The sequence below is a fragment of the Lepidochelys olivacea genome (genome assembly GCF_965140295.1).
Source record: "Lepidochelys olivacea isolate rLepOli2 genome assembly, chromosome: 2".
In the NCBI taxonomy this organism is placed as follows: Eukaryota; Metazoa; Chordata; order Testudines; family Cheloniidae; genus Lepidochelys; species Lepidochelys olivacea.
In genome coordinates, this window is record NC_140412.1 from 49,277,431 (window position 1) to 49,301,632 (window position 24,202).

Below are 24,202 nucleotides of genomic sequence, written 5' to 3' on the forward strand. Positions count from 1 at the left end.
ACAGATTATTTACTTGGATTTCTCCAAGCTTATTGTTCCCATGGCGCATTTTTGGAATCTTGTGCCAGTTTTAGAAACCCAAAATGTTTAAAGCAGCTAGAACTAAATTCTGGATTGTGAATCCTGAAACATGCTTTACAAGGTACAGGGAGGTAAAACTATTAGATACACAAAACTTGTGTGCTCAATTCTTGACTATCTCCCAAAATCACGAAATTCCAAAGACCAGTAGGAAGGAGGAAAAATGTGGATCTAACTAGGTAGTAAATACAAAACAATAAATAAAAAAAATAAAGTCCCTGCTAATTTTCTGTCACTAACATAAAGATCCCAACTCTGAAGATTATTAAGTAGTAAGAGTATTACTAGACTAGTTAAAAAGAAACAAAACCAAAAAACCCTGCCCTACATTTTGACCCATTTATCAGAGTCTAAAAAATAATTCCAATTAAACATCTGCATTGAACTCAATATGACTGTCAGGCATATCAGAAAAAAGATTGAGCAAAAGTATGTTTCAGTAAATGACATCACTAGTGGGATATATAGGTATTTTTTCAAAAAAAGGCTGGCCTCTTCATAACAGGTGTATTCTACTATTCCAGTACCAATAACTATATTAAACTGGCATTAAAAATTGAGTGTATGTATCAGTAATTTAGGAGAAAAAACACTAAGGGGATGTTATGATTAAACCAAAAAAGACAGTTACCTTTTTTCGTAACTGGTGTTCTTAGTGGTGTGTTGCTAATGGACATTCCACGGTAGGCATGTGTGCTCACCACATGCATCAGTGCCAGAAGTTTTTCCGTCAGTAGTATCCATAGGGGACTGGCTCTGGTGCCCTCTGGAGTGGCGTGAGTATGCCACGGTATAAGGAGTGCTGCCGGCTCCCTGCACCGTCAGTTCCTTCTTCCCAGAAACTCCAACAGCGGGGAAGCAGGACAGGTCATGGAATGGACATGAGCAACAGATCTCAAAGAACACCAGTAGCGAAAAAACGGTAATTGTCTTTTCTTCTTGAGTGCCTGCTGATATCCATTCCATTGTAGGTGACTCCCAAGCAGTACCACCGAAGGCGGGCAGGAGTTCATAGACATGTCGACTGCAACACAGCTCTGCCAAATCCAGCATGGTCTCTTGCCTGCTGGGTGATGACGTAGTGCTCCGTGAATGTGTGCGTACCAAAGACCACATTGTGGCTCTGCAGCTATCTGGGACAGGGACATGCGCCAAGAAGGCTGCCGAGGATGCTTGAGCCCTAGCAGAGTGGGCCATCACTACAGGTGGCAGCTCAACCTAAGTCAGCTCATAACAGGTCCAGATGCAGGTGGTGATCCAATTTGAAATCCTCTGCAAGGACACCAGGAGGCCTGCTACTATCTACTGTTGCCATAAAGAGTAGGGTCAACCTGTGAAAGGCTTTGGTATGTTCCAGGTAGAACACTAGGGTGCCCTGGACATCCAAAGTGTGTAGCCACCTCTCCTCTTTGGTGGAGAGAAGCTTCAGACAGAACATTGGGAGGAAGATATTCTGGTTGACGTGAAAAGGGGACACCACTTTAGGCAGGAAAGCTGGATCGGGTCGCAGCTGGACCTTGTCCTTGTAGAATATCATATACGGAGGCTCCACCATGAGGGCCTTAATCTAGGATACGCGCCTCACCAAGGTAATGGCTACAAGGAACTCAACTTTCCACAACAGATGGGAGATGGAACAAGAAGCCATAGGCTTGAAGGGCGGGCCCATTAGCCTAGAGAGGAGCAGGTTGAGGTCCCATTGGGGAACCAGATCCCGGATCGGCAGGAAGAACCTTTCAAGGCCCTTTAGGAACCTCATCGACATCCCATGCGAGAAGACTGATTGGCCCTGGACGCGCGGGTGGAAGGCTGATATGGCTGCCCAGTGCACTCTGATGGACGAAAGCGCAATGCCTTGGTGCTTTAGGTGGAGCAGGTAACCCCGGTTGGGAACTAAATTCCCGCCTAAACTGCACGGCTGGGTGGCCATCCAGCAGGCTATCAAGTGCCACACACTTCAGGTGTCCCTCCCCACATTGCCCTACTGCTCCTGCCCTCTGCCTTGGAGCTGTTCTGGGAGCCTCCTTCTTGCTGTGCAAAGGGAGAAAGGGGAACACTGATGTCAGAGTGTCCCTCTCCTCCCGCCCCTGTATCCCATCTCCACAGAGCAGAGGAGGGGGGACACAACAGGGCTCAAGACAGAGGGAGCTTGCTTGCAGCTGCTGTGTCTGAACACGTGCTGATCTACTTTAAAAGGCAGCGTACTTAAAGTGGGGGCAGCATACTTAAAGGAGCAATGCCCCCCCCACACACACACGCACACACACTTGTATTGTTGTTGCTGTTGTTACCTCTTGATACTTCTTTCACAGTGTGTTTTAGTTTTTGATTGGTCTATTCATTTCATAATTTTTATTTCTTTCTTACGCTTAAATTTAATTCTTTGAGCAGTGAGTTCTAAAATGACTTTACCTGTCCTGGCTGGAGTAATTATCCCTATGGTAACTTTTAAAAATATATATTATATCTAAGTTTTTGGTTCCTACTGGTGGCGAACATCTGCACGTTACCTTGATATGGTGCACATAACAAAATTAATTCCGCACATGCGTGGAAACAATTAGAAGGAACGCTGATTGGAGACATGCTACATGCCAATGCCCAGCAGGAGAACCTGGTGAGTCACTCTGGTGGAGGGCTTTCTGCTTTCAAGAGAACCTGCTGTACCTGGCTAGAGCAGGCCTGTTCCTCTGGGTTCAGCCACTCAGCAGCCAAGCCGTGAGACGAAGCGAGGGAAGGTTTGGGTGCAGGAGCCGACTGTGGTATCATGCAGCTGGGCAATGACCATGGTGCAGCCATGGCCAGATCCATGAGCATGCCAAACCAGTGCTAGCAAGGCCACGCTGCGGTGATCATAATGACTTGCATCTTTTGATTTTTCAATAGGACCTCGCTGATCAACGGAATCGGCAGGAAAGCATACATCAAATCTCCCGCCCATGACAGGAAAAAGGCATTGGAAAGGACGTCCCTGCCGAGGCATTGGAGAGAGCAGAACTGATGGCACTTCCTGTTCTGTCTGGTGGCAAAACAGGTCCACCCGGGGAGGCCCCTCCCACCCCACTTCTGGAAGAGCACCCAGGTGACCTCCGAGTGGAGCGACCACTCGTGGTGAGAGAAATAGGACCTGCTGAGGAAATCCACCAGCACGTTCCAGACACCAGGGAGATGTGAAGCTTCCAGACAGATCATGCACTGGATGCAAAAGTCCCACAGGCAAAGTGCTTCCTGACAGATGGCCGAGCAGCAAGCTCCCCCCTGCCTGTTGATATAGAACATCGACTTCCTGAGATATTTGTTGAGATCTCGCACATCCAGGATGGGTCTTAGACTCCCCTTGGCCTTTGGGATTAAAAAAAATAACAGGAGTAAAACCTCTTACCCCTGAAATTTAGGGGGACTTCCTCCACAGCTCCCACCTGCAGAAGGCCGTGCACCTCCTGAGCAAGCAGGTTCTCGTGAGAGGGGTCCCTGAGTAGGGACAGGGAGGAGAGTTGAGTGGGGGGACAGGACAGAAATAAACTGAAGAGTATAACCATAAGCCACAGTTCTAATGACACATTGGTCAGATGTTATAGAGGCCCAGGCAGTGAGGAAAGGGGACAGGTGGTTGGATAAAAAACGGGAAGCAGAATCCAGGACACAGGCTGGAAGGTCACCCTCCAGCGAACCCTCAAAACACCCATTTACCACCCTGTTGATTGCGGGTGGAGCTCGAGTGAACAGAGGACGTCGGGTGGTGGCCCTTCTGGCGCTTATAGGTCTTGCCCTACTTATGGAAGGACTCGGACCGAGGCTGACTGCCCAATCTCTGGAACTGTTGTGGCTTAAATTGCTTCCTTGCCAGCCCTAAGGTGTACAGGCTCAGTGTCCGCAGGGTTTCCCTCAAGTCTTTTAGACTGTGCAACTTGGCATCTGTTTGTTCAGAGAACAGCGCCAGGCCATCGAATGGGAGGTTCTGGATCAACTGCTGAACCTCTGTGGAAAGGCCCAAGGATTGCAACCAGGATGCTCATTGTGACATTGCACTCTATACGATTTTATGAAAATATGTTAATGAGTGTGAATATAATGTAAGTGGAATATGCCTCATGCAAAAGATCTCTTGTAAGGTATCATTACAAAGCTTATAATCTACTGAATGTGGTCATCCTATTTGTATAAATGTATCACTCTTGTATCTGAAACTAGAAATATGAAATATAACCCATAGGTCCAATTGTAGTTATGCAAAGTGTGGGCCATTAGTGGTGGTTTCGAATCTTGATGGCTCCCATCAACCAGGACAATTGAATGTGGATGGCTTTGTTTGCTTGCAGGCCTTCTGTGTATCAGGCTGGGAGGAATGAAGGCTTGGGGTCACACAGGATATGTGACCATGTCACCCGTTACTGAAATCCATCTTAAACCTGGTGCTTTTCCATTTAGAAGGAGGGGTGGGAACCATGAGGGACAAAAGATTCCCGCCTTGTGCCAAAGCTATATAAGGTGGTGAAACAGAACAAAGGGGGCTGCAGTCATGAGAAATCCCCTAGCTACCACCTGAGCTGGAACAAGGACTGTACCAGGAGAAAGAATTGTGCCCAGACTAGGAAGCATCCAGTCTGTGATCGAAGCTTATTGAAACATCTCTGAGGGTAAGATTTTGTCTGTATTCAGCTTTCTTACTGTATTAGGCATAGACTTGCATGTTTTATTTTATTTTGCTTGGTAATTCACTTTGTTCTGTCTGTTACTACTTGGAACCACTTAAACCCTACTTTTTGTATTTAATAAAATCACTTTTTACTTATTGATTAACCCAGAGTATGTATGAATACCTAGGAGGGGCGGGTAAACAGCTGTGCATCTCTCTCTATCAGTGTTATGGAGGGCAAACAATTTATGAGTTTATCCTGTATAAGCTTTATACAGGGTAAAAACAGATTTATTTGGGGTTTGGCCCCCATTGGGAACTGAGCATCTGAGTGTTAGAGACAGAAACACTTCTTAAGCTGTTTTCAGTTAAGCCTGCAGCTGTTGGGGGATGTGGTTCAGACCTGGGTCTGGGTTTGCAGCAGGCTAGTGTGTCTGGCTCAAACCAGGCAGGGCACTGAAGTCCCAAGCTGCCAAAGGAAATAGGCTCAGGGGTAGTCTCAGCACATCAGTTGGCAGTTCCCAAGGAGTTTTCTGTGATCCAACCCGTCACACTCGGCTCAGTGCTATAGCCGAGGCCATGGTTCAGGCTGCAGAGTCCGCTGCATCTGAGACCACTTGGAGGGCTGTCCTCACACCACCTTGCCCTCATCGAGGATCGCCAGGAATTCTTTCCTGGGGTCCTCAGGCTGCGAGTTCGAAGACTTAGCCATGGATGCCAGATGTTAAAGTCATAGAGGCCGAGCAAGTCCTGATGGTTCGCTACTCATAGCTGGAGGCTGGAAGATGAATAAATTTTTCTTCCGAAGAGATCGAGCCTTTTGCCTCTTTATTATTTTTAGGCATCGCACCTAGCTGACCCTACCTTTTGTGCTCATTAAAGGCCGACACCACCAGTGAGCTTGGGGCAGGATGGGTGTAAAGTATTCATAACCTCTAGCCGGCACATAATATTTGCGTATTGCCCACTTGGACATGGGGGGCAGCGACAAGGGCGTCTGCCACAGGGACTGGGTAATTTTTGCCACTCCCTCATGCATTGGCAGTGCCACCATAGCAGGGGCAGCCGAACTCAGCAAGTCAAAGAGGAAGTCTGAGGGCTCCTCCAGCTCATCGGCTTCTAGCTGCTGGTTTGAGGCAACGCTCTTCAGAAGATCTTGATGAACCTTGGCATCAACCTGGGGACCGGGTGAGAAGACCCGTAATTGCCTCATTGAGCGAGGATGAAGAGGTGGTGGATACTGGCAGGTCTGCCACCACCGACGCCTCCTCCACGAGCACCTCCATTAGGACCGAGAGACCCTGAGGGGTCCTCTCCAGTGTCACCTCCATGTCGGGGGCGGGGGGGCGGACGGGGCAGGCAGATCATCACCGACTGCTTATCCAATGCCCCCGAGGTTGACCTACACCCTTGTGAAGGCTGCAGGAACCCCCCGGGAGGTGCCAGGGGGCAGGCCAGTGGTCTTGTGGGGAATGCCGATACCCCCGATGAGTGACCCTGGCCCGCTGGCAGGGACTCCTCGCTAATGGAGCCCGAGGCGGACGGGTCACGTCCGGTGGGGATCAGGACAGTGCCAAGGCCAACTGTTTACCCTGGTCACGTCGGTGCTGGCCCTGAGGCTCCGCTGGGGATCTGCACAAGGGCAATGACTTTCTGTGCCGTGACACAGGGGATCAGTGGCGGTGTTAGGCAGGTCGGCAACAGGAACTCGGCGATCTACACCTAACACTCAGCAAGCGTTGCCGGTCCGTTGAGCTGGAGCGAGTAGGTCGCCGTGCCAGGGTACATTGGAGTGACCATGACAATCTGTACCGGCGCTCCGGTGACAAGTAATAGGGCTTCCAAGACCAGCAGTGCTGCACACTGGGAGAGCGGCTAGGGCACTCTCGCCACTGGAGGTGCAGGGACGGGCACACCTCTGCTGGTCTGCACTGTTCCACTGGCGATCGCCGCTTCGAGCCTGAAGAGTGCCGCCTGGCATCCAGGGACCAACGCGGGGGACTCTGACGGGTGGGCTGACCTGTGTTCGGGGCATGGTGGCTCTGCACAAGTGAGTGCTGGCGGGACACTCCTTGGGGTGAGGAGCAGTGCCACACTGATGGGGACTGTTGGAAGGATCCCAAGTCAGGTTTATTCCTGCAGCGGGGTACGGCTGTAACCGGCATGGGCGGCACCAGTAGGGACAGGATGTCCTTAGCAGCATGCAGGGCCTCCAGTGTAGATGGCACTGCCAGGTGCCGAATGCCCATGCCACTTTCTAGGGTGGCGGGTGCTTCCTGAAGTGGACTAGCCCACTCGGCGGAAGCTGGGGACCGACCTCCATCCGGAGGCGAAGAGCTGCCCTTCACAGGTCTTTGCTCTCCTCCAGCCCTCTCCTTCCCCTTCAGGATGCAGAAAAAGGTCCCACCCTGGCCTTTCTTTGCCGGTACCAAGGACGGGGATCAGCCACAGTGCTAGAAGCAGAGTCTGATCTGGACAGCTCTTGTGCCGGTGCAAGTGCCGACTCCATAAGGAGTGCTTTGAGACAAATGTCCTGCTCCTTCTTGGTCCGAGGTTTAAAACTCCTACAAATGCGACACTTGTCGCTAACATGAGTGTCCTCCAAGCACCTTAGACAGCTACTGTGGGGGGTCACTGGCATAGGTTTTTTGCAGCAGTCGTAGGGTTTGAAGCCCAGGGACCGGCGCATGCCCCGTCCCTAGGCTAAGTCCCATCTGGGACTATGAACTAACACTAGCTACACTAATGGAACTAAACTAACGACTTTTAACAACAATATGCAGTAAAATAGCTCACAACGAGCAGTTGAGACACAGGTTAGCTGAGGCAAGGAAATGGTCTAGCACCATCACTGGCAGTAAGAAGGAACTGAGGGTGGAGGGAGCCAGCAGTGCCCCTCATACCACGGCATACACACTCCAATGGAGAGGGCGCCAGAGCTGGTCCCCTATGGATATCACTGAGGGAAAAACTTCTGGCATCAGTACATGTAGCAGAATGGAATGGACATGAGCAAGCACTCAAAGAAAAACCAAACACTACCAATCCAGAAAATTTGGACTTATACTTAAGTTATCCTTAAAAAAAAATCCAAACTCATTAAGGATGAAAATAAAGAATTTTAACAGTCATCTGTAGCAAAGTCATGCAATAACAAACTTAAGTTGTAGGGATTTTAGTGTTTGTGGTCTCAGATTAGCTGCATCTTTAAAAATAGTTTTCATTAGTTCCCCTCTTACAGGGCAGCTTTAATGTTGTTTGTGTGCCTTAACTACATTTCAAATCTTGCTGTTGTCCTTTTGTCTTAGAATTTCCCTTTTTTTATTACAAAAATGTCATACACAAACACTAAACAAGAAACCCAAAGCAAACGCTCCCATAAGATATTTCTAATTGTTTTAAGATATGTATTATCAGCCTTTTTTAAAATTTTATTTTCTCTATATGGAAAGTTTAAAGATTGTGCTATTATGTTACTAAGATTTGGGACAAAAACAATCTAACATGCTAAATTACTTAAAGAACCCATTTTTAAATTAATTATAACTCAATTCTGAATACACTTGAATTTTCTGAGCTCAAAGTGGAAGCACTAAGTTTTGGAGAGGATATTCTGTATATTTAACACATAAACAAGGTTGAATCTCTGCTCGAAGTGCAGAACAGAAAACATGTCTAACTATGGAGCCACGTCTGGCATCTTCATAATACGAATGAAGACATTCCACTTAGAGGTGGGTTCCCCTTTGGATGTCTTCTAATAAGTAAGAAAAATGTAAAGAAACATTTTTTACATTCTCAGTTTTCCCTCATTATAAATTCTGAGGTTTTGTATGACATCTATAGATTGGGAAAAATGAGATTGAGCTATTGGTTTAGCTGGGATTTCAATGCCATTTGGGGGTGAAATTTAAAAGTATGAATCACCCCTTTCATGTTCTAATGAAAAAATTAAAAAAGGAGAAGACAACATAAAAATCTTGTAGCTCATTAACTCTTCTGGCAGGGGCAATAGGCATCAGGGAGGTTTCCTTATGCAAGAGAAAATGTAGGTGATAATCACTAATGTACTATGTTATTATGATCTATTAAAATCATTTAAACTAAATACAAAGATATTTAGTATATGTTTACCATAAGTTTTAAAGAAAGTCATACCACTGAACTGGTGGAAGTCACTGGCTAAGCACCTGGAACCAGAATTTGTTGAAGTACTAAACCAGCTTTTGACACCAGTAGCCTCTACTGCTGGTGCAGAGAGAATAATTTCTTCATTACACTTTATTCAACTAGTTAAGCTTAATGACTAATTAATTCGAAGCTAAGAAGCCAACAGGGAGTTGAAAAACCAGGAAAACTTGTTTTCCTCATCCAATGAATAAAAACCAAGTGTGAGAGGATGAGACTTACAAATTTTAAAATCCTAAAGGACACAGTGACCCAAAATAATCTGTTCAATTGACTAACTACAGATACTTTTTTTGTTGAATAAATCAGTTAGTTTTAATGCAAAACATGTTTTGATAAACTTTTGTTAAACTTTCTTATGTAGTCATCACTTTTAAACTCATTATGTACTAAAATAATTTATGATGGTTTTGTTTTTTAATTTAATTTAATTTGAATTTCCATCCAAATAGAGCTTCACACAAGTCACAAATAAAAATAATCTAGTAAATAAGAAATACATCATTCACTGTTTTCTAACGTAATAAAATAATGTAAAAATTAAGAATTTGAATAAACATAATATAAGCTATATAACTGCTTACATAAATGTGTATAACTATAGCGCATCCTCCTCATTAGCAAAGAGAGACACTGAATTTAGTGTGAAGTCTATATTTAGTTGCAAATCTACATGTTTTAATGGTTACCAACAAATGAGAATCAATCATCCTTAAAGAAAATAACTAAGCAGTACAAATGCAAAACATGATTAAAATCAATTATTTAAATCAAGATTTCCAGCATGCGGATTTAAATCATGTTTAAAATCAGTGATTTATAATCAATCCATCCTGAAGGAAGGGTCAATAATTTTGTTCGACATTGGAGTCTAATACTATCTATCACAGTGGTGTGAAAGTTGGCCTGTTAAGTTATTAATCCAGGGAAGACTAGAGAGCCTTGTACATGGCTAAACATTTTTTCATTTGGGGGGTTGCATGAAATGTTTGGCCATTTGGGGGGGTTGCAATAGATCCTGCTACACAATGGAAATTCTGTAACTAATCAGAGAAAACATATATCCTCATATCTTTATTTAATAGTTTCCTCTCACTTTTTTCAGTAGTTCATAGATTCATAGATATTAAGGTCAGAAGGGACCACTATGATCATCTAGTCTGACCTCCTGCACAACGCAGACCACAGAATCTCACCCACCCACTCCTGCGATAAACCTCTCACCTATGTCTGTGTTACTGAAGTCCTCAAATCGTGGTTTCAAGACTTCAAGGAGCAGACAATCCTCCAGCAACTGACCCGTGCCCCATGCTACAGAGGAAGGCAAAAAAACCTCCAGGGCCTCTTCCAATCTGCCCAAAACTCCTTCCCGACCCCAAATATGGCAATCAGCTAAACCCTGAGCATATGGGCAAGATTCACCAGCCAGATACCCAGGAAAGAATTCTCTGTAGTAACTCAGATCCCAGCCCATCTAACATCCCATCACAGGCCATTGGGCCTATTTACCATGAATATTTAAAGATCAATTAATTGCCAAAACCATGTTATCCCATCATACCATCTCCTCCATAAACTTATCGAGTTTAATCAAAGCCAGATAGGTCTTTTGCCCCCACCGCTTCCCTTGGAAGGCTATTCCAAAACTTCACTCCTCTGATGGTTAGAAACCTTTGTCTAATTTCAAGTCTAAACTTCCCAATGACCAGTTTATATCCATATCATATACTATTATTTGAAATCATTTCTCTCTCACTATAAATTTAAATCTCTCTCTATAACTCAAAGAGTCAGGCCCTGAAGGTCTGTTTTAAATTACATGACAATTTTTTGTCATTACATCAAAACTACCAAAATTAATATAACTGAAATAATCTATTTTTTTTTCCTTAATCAATAGGCCATCCATGAAAACTTACATTTTCTATTGTGCATTTCCAAAGCTTGTCTTAAGTCTACAGTGGCTCTTCCTAGTAAAGCATCAGCTTTTAAAGTGTGATGGCTCCACACTCGAAATTCCAACGTAGTCTGTGGAGTCACATTCCTGTATATAAAATATTTTTTTAAAAAAAAATTAAGGTGTAGGTACTCATCTTTCACTATTATAAATGTATTATCTATTTTAATCAGTTTCCCCATAACTACTGTAATTTTTGGTAGTGAAAAGTTTTGGTTTCTTTTTTAAACTACATCACAAAAGCACTGTGAAACAGAAAAATCAACGTAACATCTTTCAGGCACAGATCAGGACTAAGGTATGTTATTACAATAGTGTGAAAATACTTGGGAACATAACTACTTACATCAAACTCAGATTTCAATTATTGAGATCGTTTTCCCCCATACATAATTTTAAATACAAACTTCCTATTTTTTTCTATTAACAAATATTTGATTTTCAGCTTGTATCATTAGAGAGACCGCTGAATAGCCACCACTGATCAAGAATACTGAAATTAACTGCTCAGATGCCCTCAAACATATTAATTTAAGAATTGCACACACATAGAATATACAATATTAAAAACAATTTTTAAAAATGCTCTTAAAATTAAAACAAAAAAAACCCACGCCAAGTGATGAGACTAAAATACACCACTGGGAGGAAAGAGGCAAGGTAACCAAAATGGAACAAAACAGTGGTTATATTACAAATACTTTTTGGGGAAAAGTTTTCGGTTTTTTTAAGAGTTGGGAAGCAAACTTTGCACTTTAGGGGCTACTGCTACAAAGGCATAATTGCCTGCCAATTAAAGACAATGTAGGAGCCTGAGAATAGGTATCCTTCAAAACAAGATCTCAACTACAGCATGGGCCAACATTGTTCAAAACCTTAAACTATCTCTATTGATTTTCTTTAAAGTAATGTAAATAAGTAATGTAAAGTAATTCTTTAATAGATGACTTTATTATAGGCAGACAACATAGATCATGGTTACTCAAACTAATGAGCAAATATGTTGCTTCATTCACAACAAACTGTAAGTAACACAGATGATCTACTAAAAACCCAGCTAAAAGAAAATGACAACAGTGTAAGCTTGTCATCACAATGGTCTATAGTGTTTACACAAGGCCATATGAGTGAAGCTGCTCTCAACACAAATTGTGAAATTAAAGCACCTTGATATTGTGACCCAAACCACCCTTGGATTCACACCTTGCACATTATTCTAATAATCTTTGTACAAAATATGCCTTGTAAGGTATCATTTGAAAACTAACTCCTCCCTGGTCAATATCATCATGATAAAAAGTATGTTGCAACTTTACATATAAAGTCATGAATTCCCCCTCTATAATGTTATTAGCACAGGTTCAAAACCAGACAGCCCTTCCAGGGAAAAAATTATCAGACAGGACTACCCTAAACAAAGGGGTGTGTGTTTACCCCATTTTACATATAAGTAGTAAACTGACTCATCAAGACAGCAGAGAGAAGAGATGGCAAGAAATAGAACAATTTTCATTTCAGCAAACACAAATGGGGGATGAAAGAGCACAGTGCTTCCTTCTCCACCAGACTCCATATCACTTTCCCCACAGCTAGAATAGCCTTTACTTTGAGGGGTATCCTTCAGAAGAATTCACTTCCAAGATTCACTGGACTATAAAAGAAAGGGGCATAGACCCCCAAATTATCTCTTTTACCTACAAAGACAAAGACACCAGCACCTTTGGACCTCTGACTAAGGAGAAGGTCGATCACTATCTTGCTGGAAGACTGTGGGAGAGAAAGACCATCTTGAACAAAGTCTTGAACCAAAACTTACTAGATGAAGTTTTAGACTTTTCATGTGTGTTCTCACTTTTATTTGTTTGTAACCATCTATAACTTTATCACTTGTACTTGAACTCACTTAAAATCATACCTTCTTTTGCTAATCAACTTGTTTTACAATTAAACTAACAGTGCTGTGTTGTACCAAAGTTAATGTCAACTCCAGTTAATGTGGCAAACTGGTGTGTTTGGTCTTCTTATTCCTCTGAATATTGCAGGAGAGGGCTGGACATATCAGAGCACACAGGTTTGTGGAAGTTCAGGACTGGAGTTGTGTTGGGATCACCTGCTAACATTAACCATGTCTAATAAAGACAGAAGTGTGTCTATGATAACTGCTGGCTGGCTGTTGGATTCAAATCGGTTGAATCAGAGCTGTACAGCATACAGAACATGAAGTGGATGCTGTCTGTATGTATGTCCCAGACACGGAGCCACAAGTATCAGAAGCATTTTGGGGCATTCAGGGTTGAAATACAAGTGATGACTCTACTTCTCATTGATATTAACTGCACCCTAGAACATGGCAGATACCACATCATTGGCTTTCCATGAAATGTTTGTGGTCAAAAGCAATATCAAGATTCTCAATTTGATGAAGTACCTCTGACTGTACCTCTCGAAGGATAACACAAAGAAAGAATGACCCTCCTCAAAACAATCTCTATCCAGCAACAGGATTTCTGTTTTCCTATGGGTGAGAACAAGATTACTGATGCATCCAGCTGGCAACATCCTGTAAGCATTCCTACACAGCATGGACTGAGCTGAACAGAGTCCACAGTGCAAGAGATATACAGTCGTGCATCAAGCGTATATAAAGATATCCCACTCCTGTTTAGAAATAAACTTGCCAAGACACCTCATATACACACTGAGCAACAATAGTTATTTTAGGGCAAATATTGCCATTAGATACATGCAACTTTCAATGAAGTTAAAGGAAGTTGTGTGTATGCAGCCAACGGCAGAGTTTGGTAACTATTTGTCTCTAATGTTTGATTAATAAATTATATTTTACGAAGTTAGAAAAAGCTTTTCTACTTACACAGTCAACTGTTCATCCCATTTTGGATTTGAAGAACTATTTGATTTTGCTGTTTTCTTGATTTCTCCATCTGCAACTAATTCTGTATAAATGGCTGTTCCAAACCAGTTCTTTTTCCTTTTCAGTTTGGCACTAGAAACTAACAAACAAACAAAAACAGATTGATTGTTTATAATTACTGGAGCACACTTCTTGCTGAAAAACAACAAAATTACTATCTAAAGGATTGATTCAGTAGAAATTCCATGGAAGAACAACCTGACTTCTTCTCTTTTTCAACCTCTGCTTAGTGCTGAACAAATCTAGCTGCTCAACTGAACCCTTTAAAGTCTACCCACAGGACACTTTCAGAGAAGTACAGAAAGGACTTGAAGTCATTGCATCCCAACTGTCTACCAAAGCACTAATCATATTTCAAAGATCAAACTCATTTTGGTAGGTAACAGCAATATGGTTTCCAACAATATCCTAGATGTAGCTAAGATAGATGAGGCATGTCCCCTTAACCACAGGAAGGAAATTTTAAGATAGGCATTCTGTGCAACTACTATGAGAGAGAAAAAAAAAATCAGTCTTCTGGGTTTTTCTTTGTTTATTCCCCCCTTTGTACTTTCCTTTTTTCTCTTCCAGCTCTTCTTTTAAGTGCAAACTATTAAGTATGACATGTATCAGTAACTGAATTGACCTGGGCAAGTTTGACACTGTTAGGATATAGATATTCAGGCCTGTCTGCAAAGGCCTATACTTTAAGAATTTAGGTGTATTCCTATCACTTGGCTAGTTATAGAGGTATAAAAGAAAGAATCAAAATCACTGTCTGCCAGTGTAAGGTCCTTCTCTTATTGTGACAGTCTGAGGCCCTGTTCTTAGGCTAAGGCCTTTGGCTAAGCAACAGAGGCAGCCATAAGCTGGGAAGCGACCAGTCACATGCTCACATTCCAAACTAGTCCCATTGAAATAAGGTGCTATTGGGCTGTTAGGAATACAATCCTGTCCTGATAATGCCTGTCACTTCCAGAGAAAGGGAAGTGCCTAGAAGATGTAAAAGGAAACTTAGTTTGATAGCATCCTGTCTGGCAAGAACTCACTTATCAATAGCTGGGATGTGAAATCCTCACTTCTGTATTGTTTTGTCATTATAGTTCCCACTTTGCCATTGTTTGTCTGTATAATCTCTGTCTGGTTCTGTGATTGTTTCTGTCTGCTGTATAATTAATTATGCTGGGTGTAAACTAATTAAGGTGCTGGGATATAATTGGTTACATGATCATGTTACAATATGTTAGGACTGGTTAGTTAAATTTCAGGAAAATGACTGGTTAAGGTATAGCTAAGCAGAACTCAAGTTTTACTATATAGAGAATGGGGGAGGGGAAATTGGAATCATGTTTGGCTAAGGGCAGGAATGGGAACAGGGACACAGGTGTAACGCTCTGTGGTGTCAGAGCTGGGAAGGGGGACACTAAGGAAGGAAACTGGAATCATGCTTGCTGGAAGTTCACCCCAATAAACATTGAATTGTTTGCACCTTTGGACTTCGGGTATTGTTGCTCTCTGTTCATGCGAGAAGGACCAGGGAAGTAAGTGGGTGAAGGAATAAGCCCCCTAACGTCTTGGTGCCGGTGACTCAGATGCATCTCATTGGATAGGTGAGTGGCAGCCTGTAAGTTCCCCTCCCCAACAGTCCGCGCAGCTGCTTGGAGGAGGTATCGCGAACTCTCATGATGGTAGTTGCAGGTTCTGGCAAGCCAGGGTAAAGGATTTTTTGGATAAATGGGTAAGGAAGAACTAGGACCCATACCAGGTGCAGGGGTCAACCTGGGATGAGATTAAAAAGGAAATGGAGGAAGTGTTAGGGGACCCAGAGGGACAGGGGGTGGCTGAGGAGCCCACCCTCCTTGGTATATGGGTAGTGGAAGAAGGTCCCTGCCCATGGGGACTGAATGCCTTCCATGGAAAGGAGGCACTTCAGTCTGCTTGTGAGAGGTTTGAAGCAAGGGCAGCATTATGGGAAGCTGCCAGTAATCTTTCAAGTTTGGTGCTGCTTCAGCAAGGGCTGCTGAAGGGTAGTAAATTAAGTAGTGAAAGGTGATTTGGCACAACAGGGTTTAAAGTCAAAAGCAGAGTTAACAGACTACCTTTAGAGACTGGAGCTGGGACTTGGTCCTGGGGGAGTGGAGAGAAAGAAGGGGGGGAAAAAAGTTTCAAAGTGCAACCTGCCTTTCCACACTCTTTTGTTTTTCTGAAGTTTTAATGGAGGGTACTTTGGACACTTATGTGAGATGTCAAAAAGAAAGTTTCTGTTTAATGATAAAACCCAGTTATATAAATGTAACTGTATGTGCAACTCTGTGCAGTCACATTGGATGGAAGCTTGGTAATTAAATTTTCCAAGGGGGTCAGGTAGAGTAGCTACTACCACCACTATGCTTCTGTCCCCAGAAGCCTTTACAGCTATTCTGAGGGAAAATGGGCCCTTTTCCCACAGAAATGGTCTATGAGGGACTGCTGCAGGCAGCAGGCAGAGAGAGAATCTGATCAAAATTATTTGACTTTTCGGTAATGTAATCAAAATCAATAAAGGATGTAAGGGGTTTCTATTGGAACTTAACTTGGCTGCCCCTGGTTGTGTCTAGTTGTACAAGATGGAAGTGTAATCGGGGTACAGTTGTGTAAAAGAGAGTAATCACAGTGCAAGAAATGTTAGGCAAAAGAATTTTGTGTGGTAAAAGAAAAGGAAAAGGGGAAGAATGATGGGAACACTGAGCCTTGGGGTGGCTCTGGGGGATCAGATTGTTGCTTTGGTGGGTGTGCATGAAAACTGTGTGGGCATGGGGGAGGCAGTTACACCTTGTGTAAAATTATTATGGCTAATATAATGTTATGGAGGTTAAACTATATGGAAGGAATATGCATTTTCCCAGGACGTGTGCAGTGTATATTGGGGAAGGGGTAAAAGAAATGCAAATAAAACATGGTACTTAATTAAAATCCTATTAGGGCTCCAAAAGGGACCACAATAGGTTGTGCTTTCTTTTTCAGATGTGTGTGTGTTTTGGAGCAGGAGATGAAAGTGGAAAGTAATCAGAACTCTAGTGGAAGTAAAATGTTTCCCTTTTAAGACAGTGTCTGAGCTGCTAAAAGCTTTGGATCCAAAAGCAAGCTAGTAAGCCTCTGTGTGTAAATGCAAATTACCTCGCTGATGGGCACAAAGGAGCTGCAAATAATGAATACATCTGGTCAGCAAACAAGCTACTAGAAGACTCAGATTATGGCCCTCTAGGAAAGGGAGGTGAAAAAACAAGTCAAGCCTGAAAATAAGGGGGACAGGTTAACCTTACGAGGGGGGGTGTGTGTGTGCGCGTGTGTGTGCGCGCGCAGTGCTAAAATCTGAAGCTGTGTCTCAGCTATTACCTGAGAATAAACTTAAAGCTTGGTACAGCAGAGAAACTATTGCAAAAATGGTCTGTTGTACAAGAGGGGAAACTGAGGTACGCCACCTCATGAATTTCATAAATGACCAGTGAGTGGGATAATTCACTAGCCTGACTATAGAACAAAATCAGTACAGCCTGGAGGTAATTCTTCTGTTTTTCCTGCAATTAGCAAGGAAATTTGTAAAAGAAAGTGGTATTATTATTAAGCAATAGTCTGTCCCCACCAGGGTTGTAGAGCCTTGATGATGCGTTGGAGAGGTTTTAGTTGGGGGATGAAGATGACGGCTAGTGGCATTCTGTTATTATCTTTGTTGGGCCTGTCCTGTAGTAGGTACTTCTGGGTACTCTTCTGGCTCTGTCAATTTGTTTCTTCACTTCAGCAGGTAGCTATTGTAGTTGTAAGAATGCTTGATAGAGCTCTTGCAGTTGTTTGTCTCTGTCTGAGGGGTTGGAGCAAATGCGGTCGTATCGTAGAGCTTGGCTGTAGACGATGGATCGTGTGGTGTGGTCTGGGTGAAAGCTGGAGGCATGTAGGTAGGAATAGCTGTCAGTAGGTTTCCGGTATAGGGTAGTGTTTATGTGACCATCGCTTATTAGCACCGTAGTGTCCAGGAAATGGATCTCTAGTGTGGACTGGACCAGGCTGAAGTTGATGTTGGGATGGAAATTGTTGAAATCATGGTGGAATTCCTCAAGGGCTTCTTTTCCATGGGTCCAGATGATGAAGATGTCATCAATATAGCGCAAGTAGAGTAGGGACATTAGGGGACGAGAGCTGAGGAAGCGTTGTTCCAAGTCAGCCATAAAAATGTTGGTATACTGTGGGGCCATGCGGGTACCCATAGCAGCGCCGCTGATTTGAAGGTATACATTGTCCCCAAATGTGAAATAGTTATGGGTGAGGACAAAGTCACAAAGTTCAGTCACCAGGTTTGCCGTAACATTATCGGGGATACTGTTCCTGACAGCTTGTAGTCCATCTTTGTGTGGAATGTTGGTGTAAAGGGCTTCTACATCCATAGTGTCCAGGATGGTGTTATCAGAAAGATCACCGATGGATTGTAGTTTCCTCAGAAGTCAGTGGTGTCTAGAAGATAGCTGGGAGTGCTGGTAGCGTAGGGCCTGATGAGGGAGTCTACACAGCCAGACAATCCTGCTGTCGGGGTGACAATGCCTGAGATGATGGGGCATCCAGGATTTCCAGGTTTATGGATCTTGGGTAGCAGACAGAATACCCCAGGTCAGGGTTCCAGGGGTGTGTCTATGCGGAATTGACAGAACCAGAAGAGTACCCAGAAGTCACCTACTACAGAACAGGCCCAACAAAGAAAGTAACAGAATGCCACTAGCTGTCACCTTCATCCCCCAACCTCTCCAACGCATCATCAAGGATCTACAACCTATCCTGAAGGACGACCCATCACTCTCACAGATCTTGGGAGACAGGCCAGTCCTTGCTTACAGACAGCCCCCACAACCTGAAGCAAATACTCACCAACAACCACACACCACACAACAGAACCACTAACGCAGGAACCTATCCTTGCAACAAAGCCTGTTGCCAACTGTGTCCACATATCTATTCAGGGGACACCATCATGGGGCCTAATCACATCAGCCACACTATCAGAGGCTCGTTCACCTGCACATCTACCAATGTGATATATGCCATGTGCCAGCAATGCCCCTCTGCCATGTACATTGGTCAAACTGGACAGTCTCTACGTAAAAGAATAAATGGACACAAATCAGATGTCGGGAATTATAACATTCAAAAACCAGTCGGAGAACACTTCAATCTCTCTGGTCACTTGATTACAGACCTAAAGGTCGCAATATTACAACAAAAAGACTTCAAAAACAGACTCCAACGAGAGACTGCTGAATTGGAATTAATTTGAAAACTGGATACAATTAACTTAGGCTTGAATAGAGACTGGGAGTGGATGTGTCATTACACAAAGTAAAACTATTTCCCCATGTTTATCCCCTCCCACCCCCATTCCTCAGATGTTCCTGTTAACTGCTGGAAATGGCCCACCTTGATTATCACTACAAAAGGTTTGTCCCCTCCCCCTCCTCCTCCCCCCCCCCTGCTCTCCTGCTGGTAATAGCTCATCTGAAGTGATCACTCTCCTTACAGTGTGTATGATAACACCCATTTTTTCATGTTGTGTGTATATAAATCTCCTCACTGTATTTTCCACTGAATGCATCCGACGAAGTGGGCTGTAGCCCACGAAAGCTTATGCTCAGATAAATTGGTTAGTCTCTAAGGTGCCACTAGTACTCCTTTTCTTTTTTCTAGTGGATATAGTGTACTTGGACTCTCAGAAAGCCTTTGACAAGATTCCTCACCAAAGGCTCTTAAACTAAGTAAGCCATCATGGCATAAGAGGGAAGGTCTTCTTGTGGATCAGTAACTGGTTAAAAGATAGGAAATAAAGCGTAGGAATAAATGGTCAGTTTTCAGAATGGAGTGAGGTAAATAGCCATGTCCCCGAGGGATCTGTCTTGGGACCAATGCTGTTCAATATATTAATAAATAGTCTGGAAAAAGGGTAAACAGCGAGGTGGCAGAGTTTGCAGATGGCACAAAATTGTTTGAGATAGTTAAATCCAAAGCAGAATCCAAAGGGATATCACAAAAATGGGTGAACTGGGCAACAAAATGGCAAATGAAATTCAATGTTGATAAATGCAAAGTAATGCACATCGGAAAACATAATCCCAACTACACATACACAGTGATGGGGTCTAAATTAGCTGTTACCGCTCAAGAAAGAGATCTTAGAATCATTATGGATAGTTCTCGCAAACCATCCACTCAATGTGCAGCAGTTAAAAAAGCTAACAACGTTAGGATCCATTAGGAAAGGGATACATGATAAAATAGAAAATATCATAATGCCACTATATTAATCCATGGTATTCCCACACTTTGAATACTGCATGCAGTTCTGGTTGCCCCAGCTCAAAAAAGATTATTAGAAATGGAAAAAGTTCAAAGGGCAAAAAATATGATTCAGCATATAAAACAGCTTCCATATGAGGAAAGATTAAAAAGATTGGGATTGTTCAGCATAGAAAAGAGACAACTAAGGTGTTAGGACATAGATATTCAGGCCTGTCTGTAAAGGCCTATACTCTAAGAATTTAGGTGTATTCTTATCACTTGGCTAGTTATAGAGGTATAAAAGAAAGAATAAAAATCACTGTCTGCCGGTGTAAGGTCCTTCTCTTATTGTGACAGTCTGAGGCCCTGTTCTCAGGCTGAGATCTCTGGCTAAGCAACAGAGGCAGCCATAAGCTGGGAAGCGACCAGTCACATGCTCACATTCCAAACTAGTCCCATTGAAATAAGGTGCTATTGGGCTGTTAGGAATACAATCCTGTCCTGATAATGCCTGTCACTTCCAGAGAAAGGGAAGTGCCTAGAAGATGTAAAAGGAAACTTAGTTTGATAGCATCCTGTCTGGCAAGAACTCACTTATCAATAGCTGGGATGTGAAATCCTCACTTCTGTATTGTTTTGTCATTATAGTTCCCACTTTGCCATTGTTTGTCTGTATAATCTCTGTCTGGTTCTGTGATTGTTTCTGTCTGCTGTATAATTAATTATGCTGGGTGTAAACTAATTAAGGTGCTGGGATATAATTGGTTACATGATCATGTTACAATATGTTAGGACTGGTTAGTTAAATTTCAGGAAAATGACTGGTTAAGGTATAGCTAAGCAGAACTCAAGTTTTACTATATAGAGAATGGGGGAGGGGAAATTGGAATCATGTTTGGCTAAGGGCAGGAATGGGAACAGGGACACAGATGTAAGGCTCTGTGGTGTCAGAGCTGGGAAGGGGGACACTAAGGAAGGAAACTGGAATCATGCTTGCTGGAAGTTCACCCCAATAAACATTGAATTGTTTGCACCTTTGGACTTCGGGTATTGTTGCTCTCTGTTCATGAGAGAAGGACCAGGGAAGCAAGTGGGTGAAGGAATAAGCTCCCTAACATAAGGGAGAATGTGATAGAGGTCTATAAAATTATGAATGGTGTGGAGAAAGTAAGGGTTATTTAACCCTTCACATAGCACAAGAACCAGAGGTCACCGAATGAAATTAACAGGCAACAGGTTTAAAACAAACAAAAGGAAGTACTTCTTTGCACAACACTCAGCTAACCTGTGGAACTCGCTGCCAGGGGATGCTGTGCAGACCAAAACTATAACTGGATTCAAAACAGAATTAGAAAAGTTCATGGAGGATAGCTATTAGCCATGATGATCAGGGATGCAACCCCATGCTGTGGGTGTCCCCAAGACTTTGACTGCCAAATGCCGGGACTGGACAACTGGGGATGGATCACTGGATGATGGCCCTTGTGCTGTTCATTCCCTTTCAAGCATCTTGCATTGGCCACTGTCAGAAGACAGGATAGTGGGCTAGACACGCTATTGGTCTGGCCATTCATATGTTTTTAGAACTTGCCCAAAATAATTCCTAGAGCATACTGTTTGTTTCTATCCATCTTACCAAGCAATCCAGATCGCTCAGTGATCTGAACTCTTCATTCTTGCACATTCCCCCAATTTTTGTGTCACCTGCAAACTTTATCAGTGATGATTTGATGTTTTTTTCCAAATCATGATAAAAATGTTTAAATAGTCTAGGGCTAAGACCCAATTCCTGCAGGACTTCACTAAAAACACATTCGCTCAATGACGATTCTCCTTTTAAAATTACATTTTGAGACCTACTACTGCAGTTTCCACGGTATGCATCCGATGAAGTGAGCTGTAGTTCACGAAAGCTCATGCTCAAATAAATTGGTTAGTCTCTAAGGTGCCACAAGTACTCCTTTTCTTTTTGCAAAGACAGACTAACACGGCTGTTACTCTGAAACCTGTCATTCTGAGACCTATCAGTTAACCAGCTTTAACCCATTTAATGTGTGCCATGTTAATTTTATATTGTTCTGGGATTTTTTTTTTTTAAATCAAAATGTCATGCAGTATCAAGTCAAATGCCTTACAGAATTCTAAGTATATTAGAACACCATTATCACCTTTATCAACTAAACTTGTAATCCCATAAAAAAAAGTATCAAGTTATATCCTGTGAAACTATATTCCATAAACCCAGCTTGACTGGCATTAGTTATATTACTCTACTTTAATTCTTTATTAATTGAGTCCTGTATCAGACACTCCATTATCCTGCCTGAAATTGAGGTCAGACTGACAAGCCTATAATTACCCAGGTCAGGGTCATCCCATTTATCCTTTTTAAACACTGGCACAACTGTAGCTTTTTTCCAGTCTTTTGTAGCGTCCCCAGTGTTCCAAGACGTCCAGCAAGCTCCTCAACCAACTCTAACCTGCTTTAATAGTTGCTGTTTAACATCCTCCTGAGATGCTAGTAGAATCAAAAGAATGTTCTCAGGCGTGACTACATCTGTTCCCCGCACCTCTGATACAGAGCAGAAATATTTATTTTCGTTATCTTTTCTCCCCAATTATGTTTTTGGCCAATACACTTTAATTAATATTGCAAACAGCAGTGGGAAGACAAGATTAATTTGCCAGTTTTCAGTACGGTTTCCTCCTTTTTCATCCTAATAATTATTTCATCATTTTGTGACTTCTGCAATAGGAGGGTATACTACTACAGAAGATTGTATACTACTCACAATCACCTTGTTACTAGAGCTGGGCAAAAAAAATTTTGACAGATTTTTCGCTGAAAAATTCTGTTTTGATACTTGAAAACTACTCACAAATATGGATAACATTAGACAAATAGCCCAGACCAAGGCAAAAATTGAGGAAAAAACAAAAACAAAAAACTTTTTATTTATACTACGTCAAAACATTTAGAAACAGCATTTCAAACTCAAACTTGGCCAATTTTTACACCCTCCCCCCCAAAAAAGATGACCACCACTTGAAAACTGCCTAAATGAACCAAAATGATGAAAAAATGTGTTTTGGACTGACCTGAAACATCTGGGTAAATTTAATTCCCCCCACCCAAATTTTTCAGTTTCAGGAAAAATTTGTTTCAATTCAAATTGAACTTGGTCCCCCCGGGCCCGTTTCTTCCCCACTGGATTTTGTGGTTCAGTCCCTCAAGCAAAAAAATCCATTATTTTCTCAGTTCTACTTACCACTATTAGTCTTCCGGTTAAAAAGGAAAAATATCAAAATAATTCAGCCCCAAAATGTCTTAATAAGTAAGCTCATTGTATATGGTTCTCTATAATATTTAATTACGCAAATATTAGGCCTAGCAAACCCAAATACACCACTGCTTGTGATGTTATGGTGTATATATGTGAAAAAACTTCCACAGAAGGAAGAGTTCTCTTGACTCAAACGTATGAGTTTGAAAAACAACTCAAACTTACTTCTGTTAATGTAGGAATTAGAATTCTTATCTATGTGTATGTTCTTCACACAAATCTTTCAGATTGCTCTGCTCTAGACTACAGACTATACAAACAGGATTATGGACATCAGCATATGAAAAAGTCTGTGTTTAATGACCAACTGCAGTCACATGAAAATAAGATTGATTTATTTTTCTGGAATTTAAATCCCAACCCAAAACCCTTAATGCCACAGAAATCACAATTTCATCAATAAAGCTGCATTAAGACAGAGATCCCAAGTTTAGACATAGGTGAAGGAAAGTGTGGGCCCCTTACTGAATGAGGGAGGCAACCTAGTGACAGAGGATGTGGAAAAAGCTAATGTACTCAATGCTTTTTTTGCCTCTGTCTTCACGAACAAGGTCAGCTCCCAGACTGCTGCGCTGGGCATCACAGCATGGGGAGTAGATGGCCAGCCCTCTGTGGAGAAAGAGGTGGTTAGGGACTATTTAGAAAAGCTGGACGTGCACAAGTCCATGGGGCCGGACGTGTTGCATCCGTGAGTGCTAAAGGAATTGGCGGCTGTGATTGCAGAGCCATTGTCCATTATCTTTGAAAACTCGTGGCGAACGGGGGAAGTCCCAGATGACTGGAAAAAGGCT

At 42.7% G+C, this 24,202-nt stretch overlaps 1 protein-coding gene across 4 annotated transcripts in view; it reads right to left on the reverse strand.

The window, feature by feature from the left end:
• WWP1 (WW domain containing E3 ubiquitin protein ligase 1) overlaps positions 1-24,202 on the reverse strand; it is a 177,767-nt gene that overhangs the window by 90,328 nt on the left and 63,237 nt on the right. For 2 of the 4 annotated variants that reach the window (XM_084621234.1, XM_084621233.1), the window contains exons 3-4: positions 13,735-13,873; positions 10,825-10,949 (exon numbers count right to left, since the gene is read on the reverse strand). The exons of 1 other annotated variant lie outside the window; for it this stretch is intronic. In XM_084621234.1, coding sequence (XP_084477360.1) covers positions 10,825-10,949; positions 13,735-13,873 — 264 coding nt within the window. The remainder of the gene's footprint in view (positions 1-10,824; positions 10,950-13,734; positions 13,874-24,202) is intronic. One more of the 4 variants, XM_084621236.1, reaches the window with a different exon arrangement.